Source organism: Cavia porcellus, unplaced genomic scaffold (assembly GCF_034190915.1).
Source record: "Cavia porcellus strain 051 isolate PalLab524CR breed Dunkin Hartley unplaced genomic scaffold, mCavPor4.1 scaffold_7, whole genome shotgun sequence".
NCBI classification, from domain to species: domain Eukaryota; kingdom Metazoa; phylum Chordata; class Mammalia; order Rodentia; family Caviidae; genus Cavia; species Cavia porcellus.
The window spans coordinates 63,573,282-63,594,082 of NW_026947490.1; the positions used below are offsets into that span (position 1 = coordinate 63,573,282).

The 20,801-nt window shown below is 41.3% G+C and overlaps 1 protein-coding gene across 4 annotated transcripts in view; it reads right to left on the reverse strand.

Moving 5' to 3' along the window:
- Positions 1-1,719: 1,719 nt before the first annotated feature.
- Optn (optineurin) overlaps positions 1,720-20,801 on the reverse strand; it is a 43,431-nt gene continuing 24,349 nt past the window's right edge. Inside the window, exons 7-15 of one of the 4 annotated variants that reach the window (XM_063253719.1) lie at positions 16,318-16,420; positions 15,316-15,431; positions 13,908-14,057; positions 13,120-13,213; positions 11,894-12,052; positions 8,112-8,242; positions 7,231-7,313; positions 2,659-2,815; positions 1,720-2,304 (exon numbers count right to left, since the gene is read on the reverse strand). In XM_063253719.1, the coding sequence (XP_063109789.1) occupies positions 2,688-2,815; positions 7,231-7,313; positions 8,112-8,242; positions 11,894-12,052; positions 13,120-13,213; positions 13,908-14,057; positions 15,316-15,431; positions 16,318-16,420 (964 nt within the window). In that variant the 3' untranslated portion in view covers positions 1,720-2,304; positions 2,659-2,687. Of the gene's footprint in view, positions 2,816-7,230; positions 7,314-8,111; positions 8,243-11,893; positions 12,053-13,119; positions 13,214-13,907; positions 14,058-15,315; positions 15,432-16,317; positions 16,421-20,801 lie in introns of all 4 variants that reach the window. The other 3 variants (XM_063253720.1, XM_063253721.1, XM_063253722.1) reach the window with 3 other exon arrangements.

Below are 20,801 nucleotides of genomic sequence, written 5' to 3' on the forward strand. Positions count from 1 at the left end.
AAAACGCTAAACCTCCGGCAATTTGTCACATCCCTGAAATTTCCCTCCCAGGGGCTGGCCTGCAGGGGTGGTTCTGGCCTCTGAGCAACAATGAAAGTATTTATTACAGTCCCTATTCTGTGCAATAGATCTATAAAGCTCACTCCTCCTATCGGAAATCGTGCTCTTGACCAACATCCCCTTCGCCCTACCTACTTCTTTGCAAGAAAGTTCATGTACAGGGCATCAGTCTTTCTGCACCTGGCCTATTACACTTAACACACTGACCTCCAGGTTCATCCACATTATTACGTGTATGTGTGTGTGTGTGTGTGTGTGTGTGTGTGTATGCGCATGCACACGTGTGTATGTGTAGGTGTGGTTGAACCCAAGACCTTCACAATGAGATACATCCCCCATCCTTTTTTGTTTTGACACAGAATCTCACTAAGTTGCTGTGTTGCTTAGGCTGAGCTGGAACTCACAGCCCTGCTGCTATCTGTGAAGTGCTGGGATTCCAGGCGTGTGTCCCCACACCCAGATCCCCCTGCCTTTCTAAGGCTCAGCAGCACTTCACTGCACATCCACTTTCTTTATCCATCACCAATAATGTGGTCACTGAGGCTGCTTCTATAGCTGAGCTGCTGTGAACAGTGCTGCAGTGAGCGTGGGATACAGCTATGTCTTCAGTGGACTTCAGGTTGGTGATTTAAACCAACCGTATGGACTTGCTTCCATTTGTAATCCTTCTAATTATCAAACAAATCATCTGGCCACAGGCTTAGTAAGCCCAGTCTTGTTATTATTTCCAAATTTGGATCTGCTGGGCATATTTTACTTGAACAAAATAAAAGGATACCCTCAATAACTTAAATGTGATTCCATTTGGCTTGCTTCTTTACTTAGAATACAGTACTATAGGAATCTAGATAAAACAGTAAAACAAAAGATATATAGAAACTATTAACAATAAGTGAAAATAAACTAGGTGTGGGGACATACACCTGTAATCCTGGCTACTTAGGAGGCTGAGGCAGGAGAATTGCAAAGTTAAGTCCAGCCTGGGTAACTTAGTGAGACTTTATCTCAAAACTAAAAAAGAAACAAAGAAAGAAGCGAGTGAGCTGGGTATGTACCTCAGTGGTAATACTGACCTCGCATGGGCTCTAACTCCCAAACTTCAAAAAACTAAAAGAAAATGTTATTTTAGAAATTAACAAGTGTTTTCCTTGGGCTATGTGAGCAAATCATTATCTAACATGTATCTAAACTACTGAATTTGTACAGTATATTTTTTGGCATGACGATAGCTAATCAGGCATGAAGACAACTCTTTTGTTCAGTATGTTCGCTGGCATGAATAACTATTTCGATTCCTATTTAGACATATGTGTATAATCAAGTTTGTCTAGGACAGATATTATGATAGATAAGAGATCCTTGAACTATTTTCATTGTTCTAGAACCTAGTTGCATAAAGATACTGTTTACTTCTATAGTTTGTCCAGTACTTGCTAGTCTTCCAAATTCAGCCCTAAAAAATATGGTAAATTCCTTTCTATCGACCTTCTTGGCAAGAACAACTTCTAATTCCAACCTATACTGGCCCCTGTTAAAGAAATTTGCTCATATTTATCAAATTACTAAAATATATCTTACTAGCATCCATACATTAAGCTAAAAGAGCTTAATATAGAAAATACATACTATGAAATTAGTCGATCATATATGAACAGTGTAAAAGATTGATAAGCAAAATTTTATTTTGTGGTAACTACTTTTTTCATTGCTAAGATATAACCTGAGCTAAGAAGAAACAGCTGTTTGTTTTAGAAATTAATAAACTATCTACTGTACAAGCCCATATACTTATAGTAAATACCATGAAAAAATTGAAGATAACACTGAACAGTGATAAGAAGGTGAGCTTGGCGTCATGTATGCCAGGAATTTTTTTCCTGTGTCCTGATATTAATTGAAAGCTCACAGTGCTCAGATGACAAAAGCTATGTAACTTTGGTACAATTATTGGGGCTGCAATAAACCTACAACATACGCACAAACACACAACCCTGAAATATCCATTTTAAATGGATGAAGGAAAACAATACAGTAATATAATTCACTTTAAAAATATTTCAAAGACATTTTTTCCTGATGAAATCTGTGACCACTTCATTTTTCTCCTTCACAAAAGGTTCTTACAGTCAATCAGCAGAGCTGACTGTGGAGATACATGCCTGTAATCCCAGCACTCTGGACGCTGAGGCAGGAGGATCACAAGTTCAAGGCCAGTCTGGGCAATATAGTGAGTTCAATGCCAGCCTGAAATGCAGAGTGAGACCCTGTCTCAAAACACAAAAGAAAACCTGAGCAAAACCAAAAATTGATAAAAAAAAAATCCATCTAATTCCATAAGCTCTGTCAGGCTGTCCCATGCTCATAACTGCACAAACAGTGCATCTGTTTGCACAAACATCATAAAAACCAGAGAATTCAGTGTCCAAAGAGTGGTAACTAAGCATTCTATTTTGTGAGTTCATGGGAATCCATGAAGTTTTCTTTTTTAGAACAGACATACTTTCTTTCTCCTGAAACAAGGATCGTGAGGCAAAATATTTGAGGAAAATCAAATAAGACAAAAGTACAGGTCTTGGAGGAAAAAAACCTGACATTTACCAACAGTTCGGGAGATGACACCCCGATGCTTAAATGATACAGTCCATGACGTGGATCTGTAAGGTGTCTATGTCAGGCAGGACCTCCCCGCACTTGGGGCAAGAGTGGATCGGAATACTCCGGGGCTGCTGGTCCTGCCAGGTCCCATCATCAGTTCCTGGGAACAAGCAGAAAATGAAATTTCCATTAGCTCCAGCTTGCAAGCATGCTTGTTTGATTTGAAAAACACCTGGTGAATTTGAACACTGGTAAAACTCTGTAATCAGTACCTAGCAGAATATGAACGTAAGCTTTAGTCTTCAGTGGAAGCTATCACCATGTGCATATAAAAACAGAAATCTCTAGGCATAACATTTGCTTCCCTGTTCTTTCAGGATTTAAACCATATTTCAAGTTCCAGGTCTGTAAAAATATGTAGTTTTAATTCTAGGTACAGGGCAATACATACTCTTTTTCTTGGAATACATATTCTAATAAAACTAATGCACCACGTGTGTGTGTATGTGTGTGTGTGACAGAGAGACAGAGAGAGAGAAATGAGAGAGTCAGTGTGCAGGGAGAAATCAAGCTGGCATGGGAGAGGCCCCTGGAGCTGCATGAACCTTCTCAGAAGCTGACAGTCATCTCATTTGCTCAGCCCTCCAAATGTGCAGGAGACCGCTGTGTGCCAGGCTATTGCTGAGATGGGCAGCCAGCTGAGAGAAGTGGCAGTGGCAGTGGAGTGGGAGGTACGAGTGTGGGGAGGTGGGTGCTCAGTGGAACTGAGAGAAGAGTTCTGACTCAGCTCGGAGCAAAAAGACCTCGTGGATGAGATGGTTCCCCTTAAAAAGAGGCACAAGTCACCCAAAGACCTCCGGTGAGAAGCAACAAAACTCACTGGAGTTTTGCTGAGGCTGAAGCCTAAGTCAGAGTGCTGGACACAGACCCCGACTCCAGTAGGACCTAGATCCATACAACCTGCAACCGATCCTGTGAAGTGCCTCGGGCCCCTGCGTATCTGAGCTCACCTTTCTGGAGCAGTGCAAACCATTTTGGTGCTTTCAGAATCTCATCAGAGGGCTTGGTTCAGCTATCAAAAAGGTGATTTTTGGAGGATAAGGTAACCTTTAATATGGTTGTCTGCTTCAGAGTTCATTATTTGAATTGAATGTGTAAACCTATTAGGAGAGTTTGTGTTTAGTAATCTAAAGAAGCCTGCTCTTAATAAATCATTAATTAATTAATTAATTGGTAGCTCTGGAACCTAGGGCCTCTTAGGCAAGCACTCTACCATAGAATTACCTCCCCACCTAAAAACCATTTTTCGAATGTATGCATTCACCATAAAAAGCACGGTTTCTGAAGCGGTTCTAACGGTTTCACTGCTTGAGACCAGGGGCCAACATACATTTCTCGTAAAGGCCTTGAGAGTAAATGTTAGGAAGGCTTTTCAGGCCATAAAACTGCTGTCACAGCCAGGTGCAGTGGCACATGTCTGTAACACCAACGTGCTGGGAGGCTGAGGATGTAGTTCAGCGCATGACTATAACCTAGTTGAGTCTTTTTTATAAAACAGATGCCAGGCCTGGTCTGGCCTGTGGACCGCAGTTTGCCAAACCCTGCCCTGGTGACAAGCAGAACCCCAGCAGCCCTACTGGTTCCTCATTGGGAACACTGGTGCCCAGACCCGTGCTTTCCTTTCTGTTGTGGTCCAGGTCTTGAGGCTGCACTGGCACTGCTACCCCAGCTTGTTCTTGGTTCCCTCCACCTCCAGCCTCCTCACCACCGGAGAGCAGTCCTTTTCCTTTATGGACCCATCATGCTCATTTCTACTCTGCCCTTTCTCTCTGGCCTTATCTAAATCCTCCTTTGAAGGCTGAGCCCAGGGACACATCTCCTCAGGGCCTCTCTCCCAACCCTTGATAATCAGCCTTTCCCCTCCCCCCCCCACTGTTCTTTTTATTAGCGTGCATTCAGTTTCTCATGTGTGTACCCTGTCGGAGCTACAACATACCCCTATCGACCATGACTTACACCTTTATTTCTGGGCCACTTAAATGACTGCCGGTGACAACATACACAGATGCATCAAGAGCAACTGCTGTTCACGGAAATTTTGTTTCAAAACTAAAAACAAAATAATAATTGAATTCTGTTTTTGTTTTTTGAGGCAGGATCTCATTATGTAGCTCAAGGCTGGGCTTGAACACACAGCAGTCCGCTTGCCTCACCCCCCTTCATGCTGGGATTACTGGTGTGTGTCACTATGCCTGACAAACAAGACTTAAGATAGTCCTGTGTTTGAAATTTTATGACAAAAAAGCTTAATAGGATAATCAAGGAAAAATTTATATTTGTAAAGATTTTTAAGATTATAAACATATATCCAAACTCCAGTTTTTTAAATGTGTAGTAATAACTATTTGCCTTAAGAGTTACAAAGAACAATCTTTCCTTAAGAAATCCAGGTATAAGAAACTGACCTCCTAGGGGCTGGGGATTTAGCTCAACGGCATAAGCACCTGCCTTGCAAGCAGGCAGTTGTGAGTTTGATCCCTGGTACCGATAAAAACGAAAAAGACAAAAGAAAAAAAAAGAAACTGACCTCCTTTTTTTTTTGTATTTTTACCAGTACCAGGGATTGAACTCACAACCACAGGCTTGCAAGGCAGGCGCTTATGCTGCTGAGCTAAATCCCCAGCCCCAGAAACTGACCTTATTGACCCAAGACAACCCTGAAGGGCACTTCTAGAAATTGGGTATCAGCTGCTTCTAGGACATTTAAAAACAGGTCAAAGAGAATGCCCAGCAGCACTCACCTGGGTCACTGCAGCTTCCAGAGAAGAATAGAGTTTACCCACTGGTGCCAAGAAGTGTCTAAGACTAGTATTTATGTCACGCTCCTGTGCTCTTTGCATATGTATCCTGAAGTATACTATGCTTAAAATACATATATTGTTTATTTATTTTTGCAGTACCACTATCTTTATTTTTAACCTGCATCACTACCTCCAATATTTACTGTGACTTTCTTTTCTCCCTGTATGAGAACTTTGGTCACTGAGGGGAAGGAGAGAGATAAGTAGCAAAAAAAAAAAAAAAAAAAAAAAAAATGCTTGGAGCTTTCTTCAAGACTCAGTGGTTCCCTGTACATATAAATACTGCTTCCATGGTTCTACTTTAATAGCCAGTCTGCATGTAAAAGGGACTTGGATTGGAAATGTCTGTCCAATTTTGTGAAGCTGAAGATGGCTCCCTAAACCTAGACTTTTCTTAGTAGCACTGCCAGTAACTTTTTCTCCAGCTGTGTTAGTCTTTGATCTTTCAGTTTTTTCCTGGAATCAAGGATATCTGGAATCTGGAATCAAGGATAGTATTACCCTTTTTGTGACTTGTTATTAACTATAGAACATCAGTTTGAGTATTAAAACCAGATTTTACCTAATATAGCACCACACCTAAGGGTCACGATCCATTTCACTCAGGAAACAGAAATCTGGATTTATTACAGAATTAAATGATTACATATGTAGTGCTGTACAACAGTCAGAGTCAAACAACTTTGAGTTCCATTTCTAATTCTTTCCCTAACTAGCCTTGTGATCTAGGAATATTTAACCTTATAAAATTTTATTTCTGTCTTTTGTAAGAATGTAATAATACATACCTGAGAATTTTTTCAGAATAAAATTAAATGATACAAATAAAGTGATATCAGCACAGTGCCTCATAGGAAACTCTTAATAAATGTTAACATCATGTGTGAAACACTGGTAGTAGGTAGAATATGCACACTTCGGGAGGGATTACTTAACCAGTGTATTTAAATGCATACTTAAACACGTAAACTCATAAGATAGCAGAGGAACAAGGATTCTGGAAGTTCAGGAGAGAGACAGTACACGGAGATGAAGTTTGAAAGGGGTTTTATGTCATTTTATTGTTTGGGGATAGGGTCTCACTATGAGTTCAGGCCAGCCTTGAACTCACTACATGGGCACGCTTCCTTGCCTCAGCCTCCTGAATGCTGGAATCACCGATGTGTGCCGCTATGCCCATCTGAAATGGTTTTAAAAGGGAAGTATGAAGCCAGGTACATTGATAAGTGCCTGCAATCCCAGCACTCAGGAGACTGAGGAAGGAAGATCACTGCAAGTTCCAGCCCAGTCTGGGCTGCATAGTGAGTTCAAGACAAGCCTGACCTACACAACAAGACCCTGTCTTAAAAAATGAAAAGGGGAAAAAAAAAAATAGGTGGCATTTGAGTTCACTGGAAAGAGACTACAAGACAGGAATGTGCGTCCGGGGAGGGCATCCACGTGAAGGGCACCACATAATAAACACGTGTAAGCCGGGTTAGGGTGAGTTGGTACACATGATTCAGCAGGCTCATACTGCAGACTACAGTGTGATCCGAGGGTGAGGGTCTGGTCTAAACTCAGTGGGAAAGGGCAGAGACTGGGGTCTGAGGAAAGACAGAACTCAGCAAAGACTCTGCAGGTACTAGATCTGGGGTAGCCTGGAATGGAACCCATTCTGTAAAAAGTTATGGGAGTTTTCTTCGAGTCTCTCTTTGGTGGGATGGGGACTCACCTCTTTGAACCAGATAGGCCTGCTGGTCGGGGTCACTGGTTCTCGCCCCATGCCGGCTCTGCATTTCCATCAAGGACTGCCTGCTGGGATCAAAGGGACACTCCAGGTGATGCTCTGCAACTCTGAAACACCACAGCCTCAAGAGACAGTCAACAGAAGCATGAGAAAAAAAGAGTACTACCATGCCAAGGTTCAAACACCCAGAATGGGAAATGAATCTGATTTTTAAATACTGCCGACACTAGGATGCCATGTAGTGAAAGTCAGTAAGATTTTATAAAATCTGCTAGGAATAGCCAATCTGTTAACTGATAGGCTAATGGATCAGAAAAAGTGGCCTATTTCTACATTAAGTCAAAGAATTAAATCTGCACATATGAAAACTGAGTACAAAATCACAATGATCTATAAATCAAGTTGCACAACAATATCTACGTTTCGTAACAAGTCAGCATTTTCTTGTTTTAAAATATTATATAGTAACACACACACTATAGGTGGATGGATAGCCACCAACTTCTGGTTATACAAACTTAGGGGCAACTCTCATTTCAGAAGTTTTCAGTGTCAGAAGCAATTTTAGAAGTGTTTTTTTTTTTTAGGACACATCAGAGAATATGAGGTGCTAAGGAACCTCATTTCATTCATGACAATGGCAAGGTAGGACACTGGGACCCACAGTGCATGTTTTTACAACATGTTTCAAAGCAACAAACAGGTCTGTCCCACTTTGTTGTAAGCCAAACCCTGCAGGAACAGGACCAAATGACATGTGGATAGAGCGACGTACATGGCTCGGATTAGCAGACCTAATTGGCAAGCCACCTCTCCCGCAGTCCACCCGTCACACGCTCTGTCTTCCTTCTGCCTTGTGACTTTACCTGTCTTCCTCTTCGAAAGCATTGTTCTCTTTGAGCAAAATCGCCAGCTGCAGAGCCAGTTGCTCCTTTTCTTCGTGAAGCTTCTCTCTTGCGGCTCTTTCAGCATGAAAATCAGAACAGTAGATATCCATCTGTCAGAGAAAAAAGGGACAGCGTTTACCACCAACACAAATGTGGGTTCTCTAAGGCTCGCCTGTTCACGAAGTCCTCATACAGTCCTGCCTCTTAGACAGGCCTCCTGGGTGACAGACACATACGTGCTCCTGCTCAAGTCAGAACAACCACAACATGCCAACTTCAAACAGGGGGTACAAGCTGGCATATGTCTGTGCCTTCAGCAAATCAAACCCACGGATGCACTGACAGAAGTGGTTTAAGCAATGTGTGTACCATCATTTCAGTAAAACACCCTGGTCTCTCTTTTTTAAAAAATAATATTCAGGACTACCAGTCTAGTAAATAGTTTATTTACTCTGCCAGGTATATTTAAGAATGCTGGTCTTATATTAAATTATGTATTATATTAAATTTAAAGCAATAAAAATAGGCATGGTGGTAATCCTAGCACTTGGGAGGCTGAGGCAGGATGATCAATGCAAGTTTGAGGCTAGCCTGAACTATACAGTAAGACTCTGTCTCAAAAACAAAACAGAACAAACAAACAAGCAAAAAACAGAAAGACAAGACAGACACTATTTACTGAATTCTGGACATGTGTGAGGGCCTGAGTTAGATGCTTATTTCACATTACCCAAAGTCTTCAGAACACAGAATTGCTATCTTTTTCCTCCCCTCTTCTACAGTATGGAGGTGCAACCCAGGGACACTCTGCCACTTGAACTACATCTGTTAGGCTCATATCTAGATGTCCCCTCACGGCCTCATGTGCTCATAGGTGAGGGTTTGGGGAATGACTGGACCATGGGTACATGACAGTGGATTAATCCACTGATGGGTTTAGCATAGTTTGGGTGTGGGTTATGCATTTATTGAAGAGGGATGACTTGCTCTACATGTGGGTGGCACCAACCAACAGGCGTATAGGCAGGATGGAGTAACAGGGAAAGGAGAAGGAAGGCTTGATGCCTCCTGCCTGCTACTCCACACTTTTTACCTCTGCCATGCCCTGTGCCATGCTGCCCTGCCTTGGAGTCAGCTGACTATGGACTGAAACCTCTACAAACTCTGAGCTAAAATAAGTCTTTCCTGATTTAACTTACAGGTGTCATGTACTATACTCCAGCAAGGAGAAAGTAATTAAGTAATTAAAACAATACCTCTAGCCCTTCTTATTTTTTGAGACAGACTCTTGCTATAAATTACCTGGTCTGGCCTCAAACTGGGATCCTCCTCCCTCAGGTTCCTCAGTAGCTTTACAGCATGTGCCAGCATGCTCCTGGTTATCCTTATCTTATAAACAAGCTTTAAAAGCTCTTAATATTGCAAAAATATGTTCAATGCCCAAGTGAACATTTGAACCCAGACTGAAGTCCATGTATTGTGGATTCTTCTGTGTACCAGCCCCTCTCCATGGGTGGTCTCAGGCTCCAGGAGACCCCCAGTAAGTTTGGGGGTCCCCTCCCACAATCAATAGGGCCACACTGAGTAGCCACAAGGACATTTGCAGAAGTGATAGGGAAACTAAATCACAAGACACAAGACAGCTTTGCTGTCTTCTGAACTACTTGTCCTGGAGGAGGCAGCTGCCTTGGCATAAGAGCACCTTAGCGGCCCTCTGTGGGGACCGAGGTGAGGAACAGAGGTCCCTCACTGATGTGATAGACATCCTGGGACAGGATTCAGTCCATTCTGAATGCAGCCCCGTGAGAAACCGAGAATCACCCTGCTCCTGACCCTCCAAAACCAAATGTGAGAAAAGAAGTGTTTGTTCTGGTTTCACACAGATAAATTTTGGGAGTAATCGATAACTAATACATCATAACAGCAAAGGCTTCATTGTTATCAAATTGTAATATAAAATCAGACCAGTTAATGGAGTGAAGTGAGCACTACCAGTTTTTAATATTAGGTTTTAAATTAGTTTCTCTTTTCAAATTTAATGGCCCTAGTATATAAACTGTCTTCCATTACTTTTCAAAATATTAATCAATAAAATATAGAACTGTAACTATAATAAAATATGTCATAAAAAGATCATTTAAAGGGGTTTTTCTATCATTTGTGAATGATCCAGCTTGAGCTGTATCATTAACAGATCATGGTTTGTTTGCTTTTCTTTTTTGGGAGGAGGGATTGCAGTGCTTGGCAAGTGTACATACCACTCCAGAACCCACTTCTTTTTTTGTCTTTGTGAGACAGGGTCTTGCTATGCAGTTCAGGATGGAACTTGGGCTCACTTGGAAACCCAGGCTGGTCTCAAACTTGCAAGGATCCACCTGCCTCAGCCTCCCATGTGCTGCGATTATAGGAATGTACCACCACGCCCAGCCCCCCCAACCTACTTTTAAATTTTGAGACAAAGTCTAATTAAGTTGCAAAGACTGGCCTTCCCCTTGCAGTCCTCTTGCTCAGCCTCCCGTCACTGATGGGTTCTTTTAAGTGAGACCTAAGTTCTGTTAGAGTCTCACTTTTATCACATACTAGTTTTGAATCCCTAAAAGTGGGGTGTCTATTTTGTTCACTTCTATATCCCCAGCAGTGTGAACTGTGTTTGATATGATAGGTGCTGGAAAAAAATTGATGAATAAGTAAACAAGAGCATACAACAAGACAAAATAACTATCCAATACAGAATGTGGCACAAATACGTGGCTATCAGAGAATGGGGAGACTTTATGAGTTCCCCAAGCAAAAGAAAAGAGCCCAGGGAATGCAAGTTGAGACTCTATTCCTATAGAAATAAAACCAAAGTCGTGTGTGGTGCTGCACACTCATAATCCCAGAAGTTGGAAGACTGGGAGTTCAGAACCAGCCTGGGCCATGTGGGCTACAAAGAAAGATGCTGTCTCAAATAAAACAAACTGATAAAATGAAAGCTGTCAGTACCAACAGAGTACTCTGCTTCCCTGGGGTCAGCCCCTGTGCACTGCTGGTAGTACTGAGCACATCTATAGAAGTAACAAACTGCTGACGCGGAATGTTTAAAATAACCTGTTTACGTCATCAGATTGGTAAAGATTTAACAGAAGGATGCAGAGATGTAGGGATGCAGGAACTGTTATCTGCTTCTGGTGAGAATGCTATTCTAAGCTTTCCTGTTTGGGGAAAAAACTTAATACTGTGCATTTAATTTAAGAACTATCATACCCAATAACCTTATCACTCCTCTTCTGTACTTTAATACAGATTCTACAAGTCCACAAAGAGATGCTGACAGAAGAATAGTCACTTTAGCATTCCTAGAAACAATAAAGTATTGGTACAAATGAAATGTCCATGAAGAAAGGGTTAGCTAAATCTGTCATGGTGATTCCCAATACCAAACACTATGCAACAGTCAAAAATAAATAAAAACATAGGAATAAAATAAAAATAACACGTGGCTGAGTAATAACATGGAGAGAGAGTTAAGATACGAGTAGGATAAAAGGTACAATCACATCTTTAACAAAGTAGGCAAAGAACAGGAAAATTTATTATACGTGCACCAATGTAGAATTCATTTGATTTTTATTTTCTATTTTATGTATTTTTGCACTGTCTAAAATTTCTGTTTTATACTGGATGGCACTGTTTACATGATGTTAAATAAATGTGAAGGCTGTGAACACAGCGCAGTGTCACGCACCTCCCCACAGTGGAAGAGGCACAGCTGCTCTCACCTGAGCCCTGAGGACGGCGATGGTGTCCAGCTCTTCCTCCTGCCGGGCAATGGTCTGCTTCATTGCGTCCATCTGAAGCTGCTTGGAGGCCAGCGCCTGCTCGGCCAGCTGCAGTTTCTCATTTAGCTCCCACAGCACCGCCGTATCCACTTTTCCTGACTGAAAGACAGTTTCATTTTAGACTTGGTTTTGAAACAATGCAGCTTATTATAGAAAAAACATTAAACATTTTTTGGGGGACAGGTCTCCCTATGTAGTCCAGGGTCTCTGTGTAGTCCAGGCTCCTTATGTAGCCCAGGCTGGCCTTGCACTCCCGGTGATCCTCCTGCTGCAGCCTCTCGAGTGCTAGCAATGCACCACCACACTGGCTGCTAACAAAATACTGGAGACAGGTTTACTTGTTAAAAAATTACCATCTCTAGCCTGTTAATTAGCAGGGTTAACTGACTCAGAAATTATACTCATTTAAATTATGGCTTGAAGATAACTTCCTGTTTTATAACACTGTTTTTTTTTTTAAATAGCACTAACATAGGGAAATTACAACCAACCCTAACACGAGGTTGTGACTCACTAATTTTTCTACCCATGTTGCTCTTTGTGAAATCATTGGAAAAGAAGAAGTATGTTTCAATTTAAAATCTGTCTGGGGGCTGGGGATTTAGCTCAGTGGCATAAGCGCCTGCCTTGCAAGCAGGCAGTCGTGAGTTCGATCCCCTGTACCGATAAAAAAAATAAAAATAAAAATAAAAAAAAGGATAAAATCTGTCTGGTCCTTGAGGGGAAAGCATTTCTTGAAAAGGAAAAACAAAGTATGCTCACAAGAATATAAATTGAAGACCCTTTATAATTTAAAACTGCCACGGTCTGTGGATTGTCACACTATCCTGGGCATTATCACTGATTCACATGCACGCTGATGAGCCCAGTTACAGGCGGCAGATGGCCCATCTGGCTCTCAGCTCCCTCGCAAAGCCACCCTGAGAAACCCTAAAGCTCACAGCCTGACTGGACATCCATACCATCTGTGCATGCACAGCACATTGTAAGTATGCAGAACACGAGGAGCTATACATGTTTCAACTCAAAAAACCATTATCAACTGAAAAGCAACTTAGAAATCAGATTTCGTTAAGAATTTACACAATTTTTTTGTTTCCATAGAAAAGGTTCATTGGGTTCTGTTCACCCCTCGGTCATAGAAGGGATTTTTTCCCTGTCAATACCTCTTTCCTCTTTAGTTCCTCGACTGTCTTCAGTGCATTTTTATGTTCTTGAAGAAGTTTGTTGTGTGTTGACTGCAGAATGGCTAACTTGGACCTATTAAAAAAGATATTAGAAATGGAATCTTGGAGAAAATATCACAGGAGATTTGAATATTGCCTGCTTCATCTTCTAAACATTTTAGTAGCAAGATCTGCTTTCCTGTTATTATCACACTGCTACAGGTTGTGTCTAGATGTCCTCCCAAAGCCTCATGCACTCAGAGGTGGCTGGATTTAGAGTGTGTGATAATTAAATCAGTCCACTGACTGGTCTGGCATTGCCCTAATCCTAGTGGTCTAACAGAGTATAAAAAGAGGCAGAAAGAGGCTGCTAAGGTTGTGTGTTAGTTCCCTCTTGCTTGCATTGCTGCCTTCTATTTCTCCTTTGTGGGGCCCCTCTCACCATGCCACTGTGCCTTGGAGCCACCCGACTATAGACTGAAACCTCTGCGAACTGTGAGCCAAATAAACCTTTCTGCCTTAATTTGGAGACTGGGTATTTTGCTCCAGCAACAAGAAGAATAACTACCATATCCACCAATGACTAACATTTTCTTACTTTAAAAGAAAATATTTTCTCAGAAACAAGACAGGATGCAAATCATTTTCATACTTTCAGTATGATAAAATATTGACTCTTATCTCTTCAAAGATTTTCCTAGATATCTTTTAAATAAGTAAAAACATTTTATGAATTTATCCTCAATTCCTAATCTGCTATGTATAAAAAAGCAGGTCAGCACACTCACTTTTCCTCTTCCACTTTCGTTTGCTCCATTTTGATTTCGGACCGCATGCTTTCCACTTGGAGTTCCAATTTCTTATTATTATAGACCAGCTCTTGCTTTTCACTCAGCTCTGATGGAGTTGCAGAGTGTTTCCTTTCAAGGGCCTGGCACCTAAAAAGGTGAAGATTTTATGAGGTTAAACAATGTTCTACTTCTCAGTGGCTTTTCAAAAGAGCTCCAGATTATGTAAAACACAAGTAAGTGTACAGCTACAGGATTTACAGGTGGAAAACAAAGTATTTTATTCTTTCTGCTTCTTTGATAGCCTAAACATAAAAAGCACAGATCTAAGTATGACATGAGGTACTTTTGTCTTTGAATAATTAACTAGTCATACACACAATTTTTTTAAAACACAGGCCAAGGTAGTAATTGGCTAAAGGCAGTTCACATAGATTGATCTATGGGTACTTTTTATAATTCTTGGAAGTTTGACTATCAATCACGAAGAATTAGATTTCTGCCAAGGATTCAATAAGAAAGAAACCTCCCTCACCCTCTTAGAGATTAGAATAAATTTCAATGTAATAATAGCAAAAAACAAATAAATGATAACTGTGTACAAGGCATTCATGCCATGCATACTAAGTGTTCCATTTAATTTAATACGCTGTACCAGGTTACCGTAATACTGTAGGGTGCTGGTAAGTGTGACCCCCAGGAAAACACACAGAGGCACTTAGCTAGACATGTACTTGCCAACTAACCCAAGAGAATGACATTAACTTAGTTTTGCCAAGCTTCAGGTAGTTTCTTATATCAAAAGAAACAAGCAAATTCAAAATTCTCAATTTACATATTAGCTTTAATAACTGATTAAAGTACTTGATTCCAATTGATATTATTTTCCTAAAACCTCACTGAACTTCTCTGTGTTCTATTCCTTTTCTTGTTCCTGTGGCTGTTGTCAGTTTAAGTCAGGTGGGGAATCTGGCTGCAGTGTGGTCAGCCGTCACACAGGCCAGCACACTAACAGCAGAATCGATGTCCCCTGGTCCCCGTTCCCCACCATTTTAACATGTACTTCATTCTTTTGTTGTTGTTCTTCTTTTCAGCAATAGGGAATGAATCCAAGGTCTCTGAACTGATCAGTATCCTCAGCCCTTTTTATTTTGAGACAGCTCTCACTAAATTCCCCAGATAGGACTTGATCTTAGGAGCCGACGGTCTCAGCCTCCCCAGGGTGCTGGGATTACAGGCATGTACCACCACACTGGACTAAGAATTTATATTCTTACACATTAACTTGTACATTAGTGTTTCTTTTAATTTGTTCCTTAGGTCTCTGGTTTTCTTTTCGTCAGTAATAAAACCACATACTTTGTAAAAAATGTGCTTTTCAAAGGAGGATAAAACTGATTGTTCTTACTTTTCCTGAAGTCTCTTCTTCATTAGCTCAGCCTCGCTGAGCTTTGTATGAGCCTCCTGAAGCTCCTTAAATAGGGACGTCACCTGGAGGTTCAACATTTCCACTTCACTTCCGACCTGTGACACAGGAAATGCCAAACATTCACATGTGACAGCAGGGATTAATCGAACCTCCATGAGAGAATGGTGGGGACCACTCACCCACAACCCAGACCAACCAGGGAGCAGATTCTCTTAGGGCAGTGATGACACCATTGTGGATGTAGCTCTGTTTCCTAGTAACTAATCAGGTTGGGTACACTTGTAGTAATGATTTTATCACTAATAAAATTAACCCTACTCAGCCCTGCAATTCCCGTAAGGGAGTTTTATGTCTTAGAAATCTCAGTATTCCTCTCTTAGTGGTTGAGTTTTAGTCCACAAGGTACTACTATGCCTGGGAATCTTTTCATCTCAATTTTCTAAATATGCTGCATTCTCATGTAATTCCCGACTTACAACAGTAGGCATTCAATACTTATAGCTGGCATTCATATATACAGTTGAATAAATGAATTAGCTAATGTGGTTTTTCTATAGAAATGTTTATCATGTGGGCTACTACAGCCACTTTTACTTCATGTTTTCATTAACTTTCCCTAAACTTATGACTCTGCAGGCCCACAGGAAAGCTCGCAGTTACCATGCAACACTAAATACACTGAACCATTGTCATGGAAACTACTTTGTTCTTACCAGTCTTTGGGTCACATCATCAAGTGACCTCATTATATAGTGGAAAAGTTCCTTTTTACCTAGTGGCTTGCTCACATAAAGATTTAGGAAATTAAATCAGTCACAAAATATAGGACCTGTTTCACAGAATATCATACAGTTACATCTCACTACAACTGACAGGGAGTAGAACTGAAACAGGACAGGAAACATGAGACGAAGCAGTCTCGCTGTGGTGCTACTTGTGTGCCCTGGGTGCATCCAGCAGCCTTGGAATTCCGGTACCCACAGTCTCTACGCCTTTCTCCTCTTCATTCTCTTTTCCTGTGTTCTCTTTTGTCTGGGTGTCAACCTCGGAGTAATCATTTGCTTTCTTTTCGAACTCTGAAATTCTGAAAAATAACACAGAAAGTGTAGAAAAGTTACTTTCTCTTTGGCCTTAAGAAGAGTAGCAATTGCAGAAACACTCAAAAGAGCACTTTCAAAATTTAGATAAAGTATTGAGTTTTCAGAATCTCTTTACATTCTCTGTATTAGCACTGGTTTTGTTTTTCATTCTAAAACTGGCTAGAACAGAGGTGAAAGACAGGAAAAACTCATGTTGACCATAACTTGTCTCATGTGACTGGACTATAAAGAAATATTTCTAAAACGTGGTATATGTGGATGCACATGTACATACATGCATTTGTTCCATGAGTGCCTGTGTATCCTATTTATAAGAATTTAACCCAGGCATGGTGGCACAGTGGAACTAGCCTGTAATCCCAGCTACTTGGGAGGCTAAAGCAGAAAGCATCACAAGTTCAAGACCAGTTTAGGTAACTTAGTGAGATCCTGTCTCAAAATAAGATAAGAAGGAGAAGAGAAGAAGAGGATGGGGAAAAAGAATTTAGCAGGGAAGACTTTTTCTTTTAGGATCCCTTTAAATAAACAAACAAACGTAGCACCCTTTGTACACTGAATCATCATCATAGGCCAAATGAAATGAATACAAATTGTGGTTGAAGATGGTAGGGTTGAGTATGTACAATTTTTTTGTTGTTGCTGTCTTTTTGAGACAGGGTCTCACTATGCAGTTCAGGTGGGCTTCAAACTCATGATAAGTCTCCTGCCTCAGCCTCTGGAAGTGCTGTAAGTTTCTGAATGTCATGATTCGTTAGGTAAGTAGAAAGTGCTGTAAGTACAGGTGTGTGCTACCATGCCTGGCAATTATTATTTTTTTTAAAGCTAATACAACCAAACAAAATAAAACAGAATAAAGTCAACCAAAACAAAACAGTGAAAGTGACACAGAACTTCAAAACAGGATAACAGGAAATCAACAATGGCTATCATAATGTCTCTTGTTATCTTTGAAATTGCTAACCATACATCAGACATAATAAAATCAAACAAAACAGAGCAGACTAAAACCAATAAAAACAGAACATTGAATAAAACAAAACAATAAAATAGAACAAAACAGTAAGCACAATACTGGGTTTCAAAAACAAGACTGAAGAATATGCCCCACATTTGCTATATTGCTATCCTCTTAATAGATGCTCAGACTACTGGCCTTAGGCCTGAAAGGTCAATCAAAAAATACACACATTACATTGTTTTTACACCTCAGTTGCTATCAAGTCAGCCTGTCCTCTGAATCAGCCAGTTCCTTACCAGGGGAATGGAAGGGGGAAGGGAAGACAGTGCTCTTGTCTCCTACCCATGTACTGGTTGACTCACGGGAAGGGCAAACTGGCTTCTTGTTTCTCCTCCCAAGGCCCAATGTGGCGTCTGCCAACTCACATGAAGGCTAATTGGCTTGTGTCTCCACCCAGGCCCAGTGTGGCTTGTGCTGGCTCACAGGAAGGGTGAACTGGCTTGTTACTCCTCCCAGGCCCAGAACAGCTTTGGGCAGCTCTTGAGAAGGGTGAGTTGGCTTGTTTCTCCTCTCAGACCCTTCATGGCTTGCACTGGCTCATATGCAATTATTTTCCCCCCACTCCAAAACCTATGAAATAACTTTTTAAAAGCCCTACACCTACTGGAACAAACAGAAAAGGAAAGGAAGTAACAGTAAGAATATGTGGAAAGTCCAAGAATGAGTGGGAACAGGATTAGCATTCAAAGAAGGCTGGATACTAAGCCAACATTAGGAAACACCACCCACAATGGAAACTCCAAAAGGCCCACTAGCTGGGGATACCAGGGACCTCTGCACATGGTGATAAGGACAAGACCTGTGGGAGGAGGACCGGAAGGAAGATGGTGAGATGAAGGGGTTCTGGGCTCAGATTGCTAAGGAGAATTAAGGGACTGGGTTTCCAACTGACAAAAGAGAGGAGTTTACATACGGACAAGGGAGGGCCTCCACATTTTTCTCCTCACCTAAAGAATCATGACATCCAGAAAAATGTTCTGCAGGAAGGAGGTTGAAACAGTGTGCTCTGGAGAATTTGACCAGTACAAAGGAAAAGATTTCAAGTTTGAGGCATGGGCTTCCCCAAGGAAACAGGCAGCTAGATATCCTTACAGGCACTCACAAAGCTTCGAGAAGCTTCTAACTCTCTCCACCCTCTTACATTTGATCAAACAGCCAAGACATCTGAGAAAAACCTTACAATAAATGAATTCTGTTCTACTGAAGACAGAGTTGGGTGGTATAGGGAAGGCTATCACTAATAACCTTAGAGACATAAGGAAACATATGCAGCCATTTCCAAAGAAGCACTAGAAGCAACAAAGAGAAGAAAAAGAAAAGAAAGGAAGTTAGTTGATCAAATTTAGCAGCATGGGAAGAAAAGTGAAAGCAAGCAAGTGAGCGAAAGAAAGAAAGAAAGGGAAGGGAAGGGAAGGGAAGGGAAAGGGGAAGGGGAAGGGGAGGGGAAGGGGAAGGGAAAGGGGAAGAGGAGGGGAAGGGGAAGGGGAAGGGAAAGGGGAAGGGGAAGGGAAGGGAAGGGAAGGGAAGGGAAGGGGAAGGGAAGGGAAGGGAAGGCAAAGGGGAAGGGGAAGGGGAGGGGAAGGGGAAGGGGAAGGGGAAGGGGAAGGGAAGGGAAGGGAAGGGAAGGGAAGGGAAGGGAAGGGAAGGAAAGGGAAGGGAAGGAAAAGGGTTAAGGGTGTAGCTCAGTGGCACAGTGCTAGGCTAGCTTGCATGAGGCCCTACGATTGATTCCCCTGCTACAAAAAGAAACAAACAAAGAAGTTTTAAAAGCAAAGAATAAAGACGTGGCAAAGAAAAGCAAAATTTAAGAAAATTAGATGGCTAGCCTGGGAGGTGGGGTCCAACTCAAAATAATGAAAATACAGTGAGTTCTAAAAAGACAAAGGGCAAGGAAGATTCAGTAGGGAAATAACCCCTGCAGGAATGTGAATTTTTCAAGAACTAAAGGGCACTTCTCTGCAGAGTGAAAGGCACAAGTAAGCTAGAACAAACAGATAAAGGACTTCTAACAAAGCACGTTGCTCAGTTGTGATACAAAGCAAAGAACCTTCAGAGAGGAGGCAAACAAAAGATATTTCATGTAAAGACATTAGCAAAGAGAATGGCAGGGATTTCCCAAACAGTGTGAGGCCCCCTCTGAACTTCATGTTGAAATTTAACTTGCCATTGACATTGTGCCAGGTCTGCCTTCCTGAATGGGTCAGATCTGTTATCTTGGGAGTGAGTTTGTTTGTCTGTTTGGGACTGGGACTCGAACTCTCAACCTCATGATTGCCAGGCAGGTGCTGTGCTGCTGAGCTGGATCCCCAGCCTGGGAGTGGATCCTTAATAAAATGATGAATTCAGCCCAATTTTTCAGGTGCACATTCTAATCACCCTTCTTCTATATTATAAGGCAGCAAGGAGACCCTGAGCTGAAGCACCCTTTGAACTTGGACTCCCAGGATTCGTAACTGTGAACCAAATAAACTAACATGGTTTAGAATTTATTCAGTCTGTAGGATTTTGTTATAGTAGCTGAAAACCAACTGAGATAGGCAAAATTTTAAAAAGGTCTCAAAAATGTGTAAAAAAGGGAAAAGTGGTCACGATACATAACCTGACTGCAAACTGTGTGTGTGTTGTACACGTCTGCACAGTAATGTGAACACTGAGTATGCATCTAACTAAGTTTTGATTTCCTCAGTCTCTGAAGAGGATGGGGAAGAGAGGTGGGCTCTAGATGCATATGTGTGTGGTGCTAAGGACAGTGTAAGTCAGTTAAATCATTATTCAGAGTGGGAGGCCAACAGAATTGTATTTAAAACTTTTTTAATTTAAAAAAATTTAACAATTTAAACTTTATGTGTGCAGATAAATATCAAAAGAACTAACTATGTTGAAAGTAGCTGTATAGGAAGCAGGAAAATGTGTGTGGGGGTGGGTGCTGGGTAAAAAACTGTTCTTCCTCCAAGAGAAGTCAGTAGAATAAGCAATTCTCCTTTTTGGGTGGGGCAGGTAGGGCCTTCCCACTACATCTATAGCCCTTTTCAATTTTTTAAAATTTTGAGGCACAGCCTCACTAAGTTATCCAGGCTGGGTTCAAACTTGTGATCCTCCTGCCTCAGTCTCCCATAGTGCTGGGATTACAGGCCTGTGCCATTAGTTCCGACATAATCATTGTATGAATGTTGTATGAATTTAAACTTAATTTGTTATATGAATATAAACCTATTTTTAAATAAAACCTAGTGTTGATAAAATATTATAATAAGCAATATTGGTATCTATTACAGTCAAACCTAACTGGTGTTTGGCCAATATCTCTGTCTACGATGAACAAATGGGTTAAGCACCAGCTGGTGGGG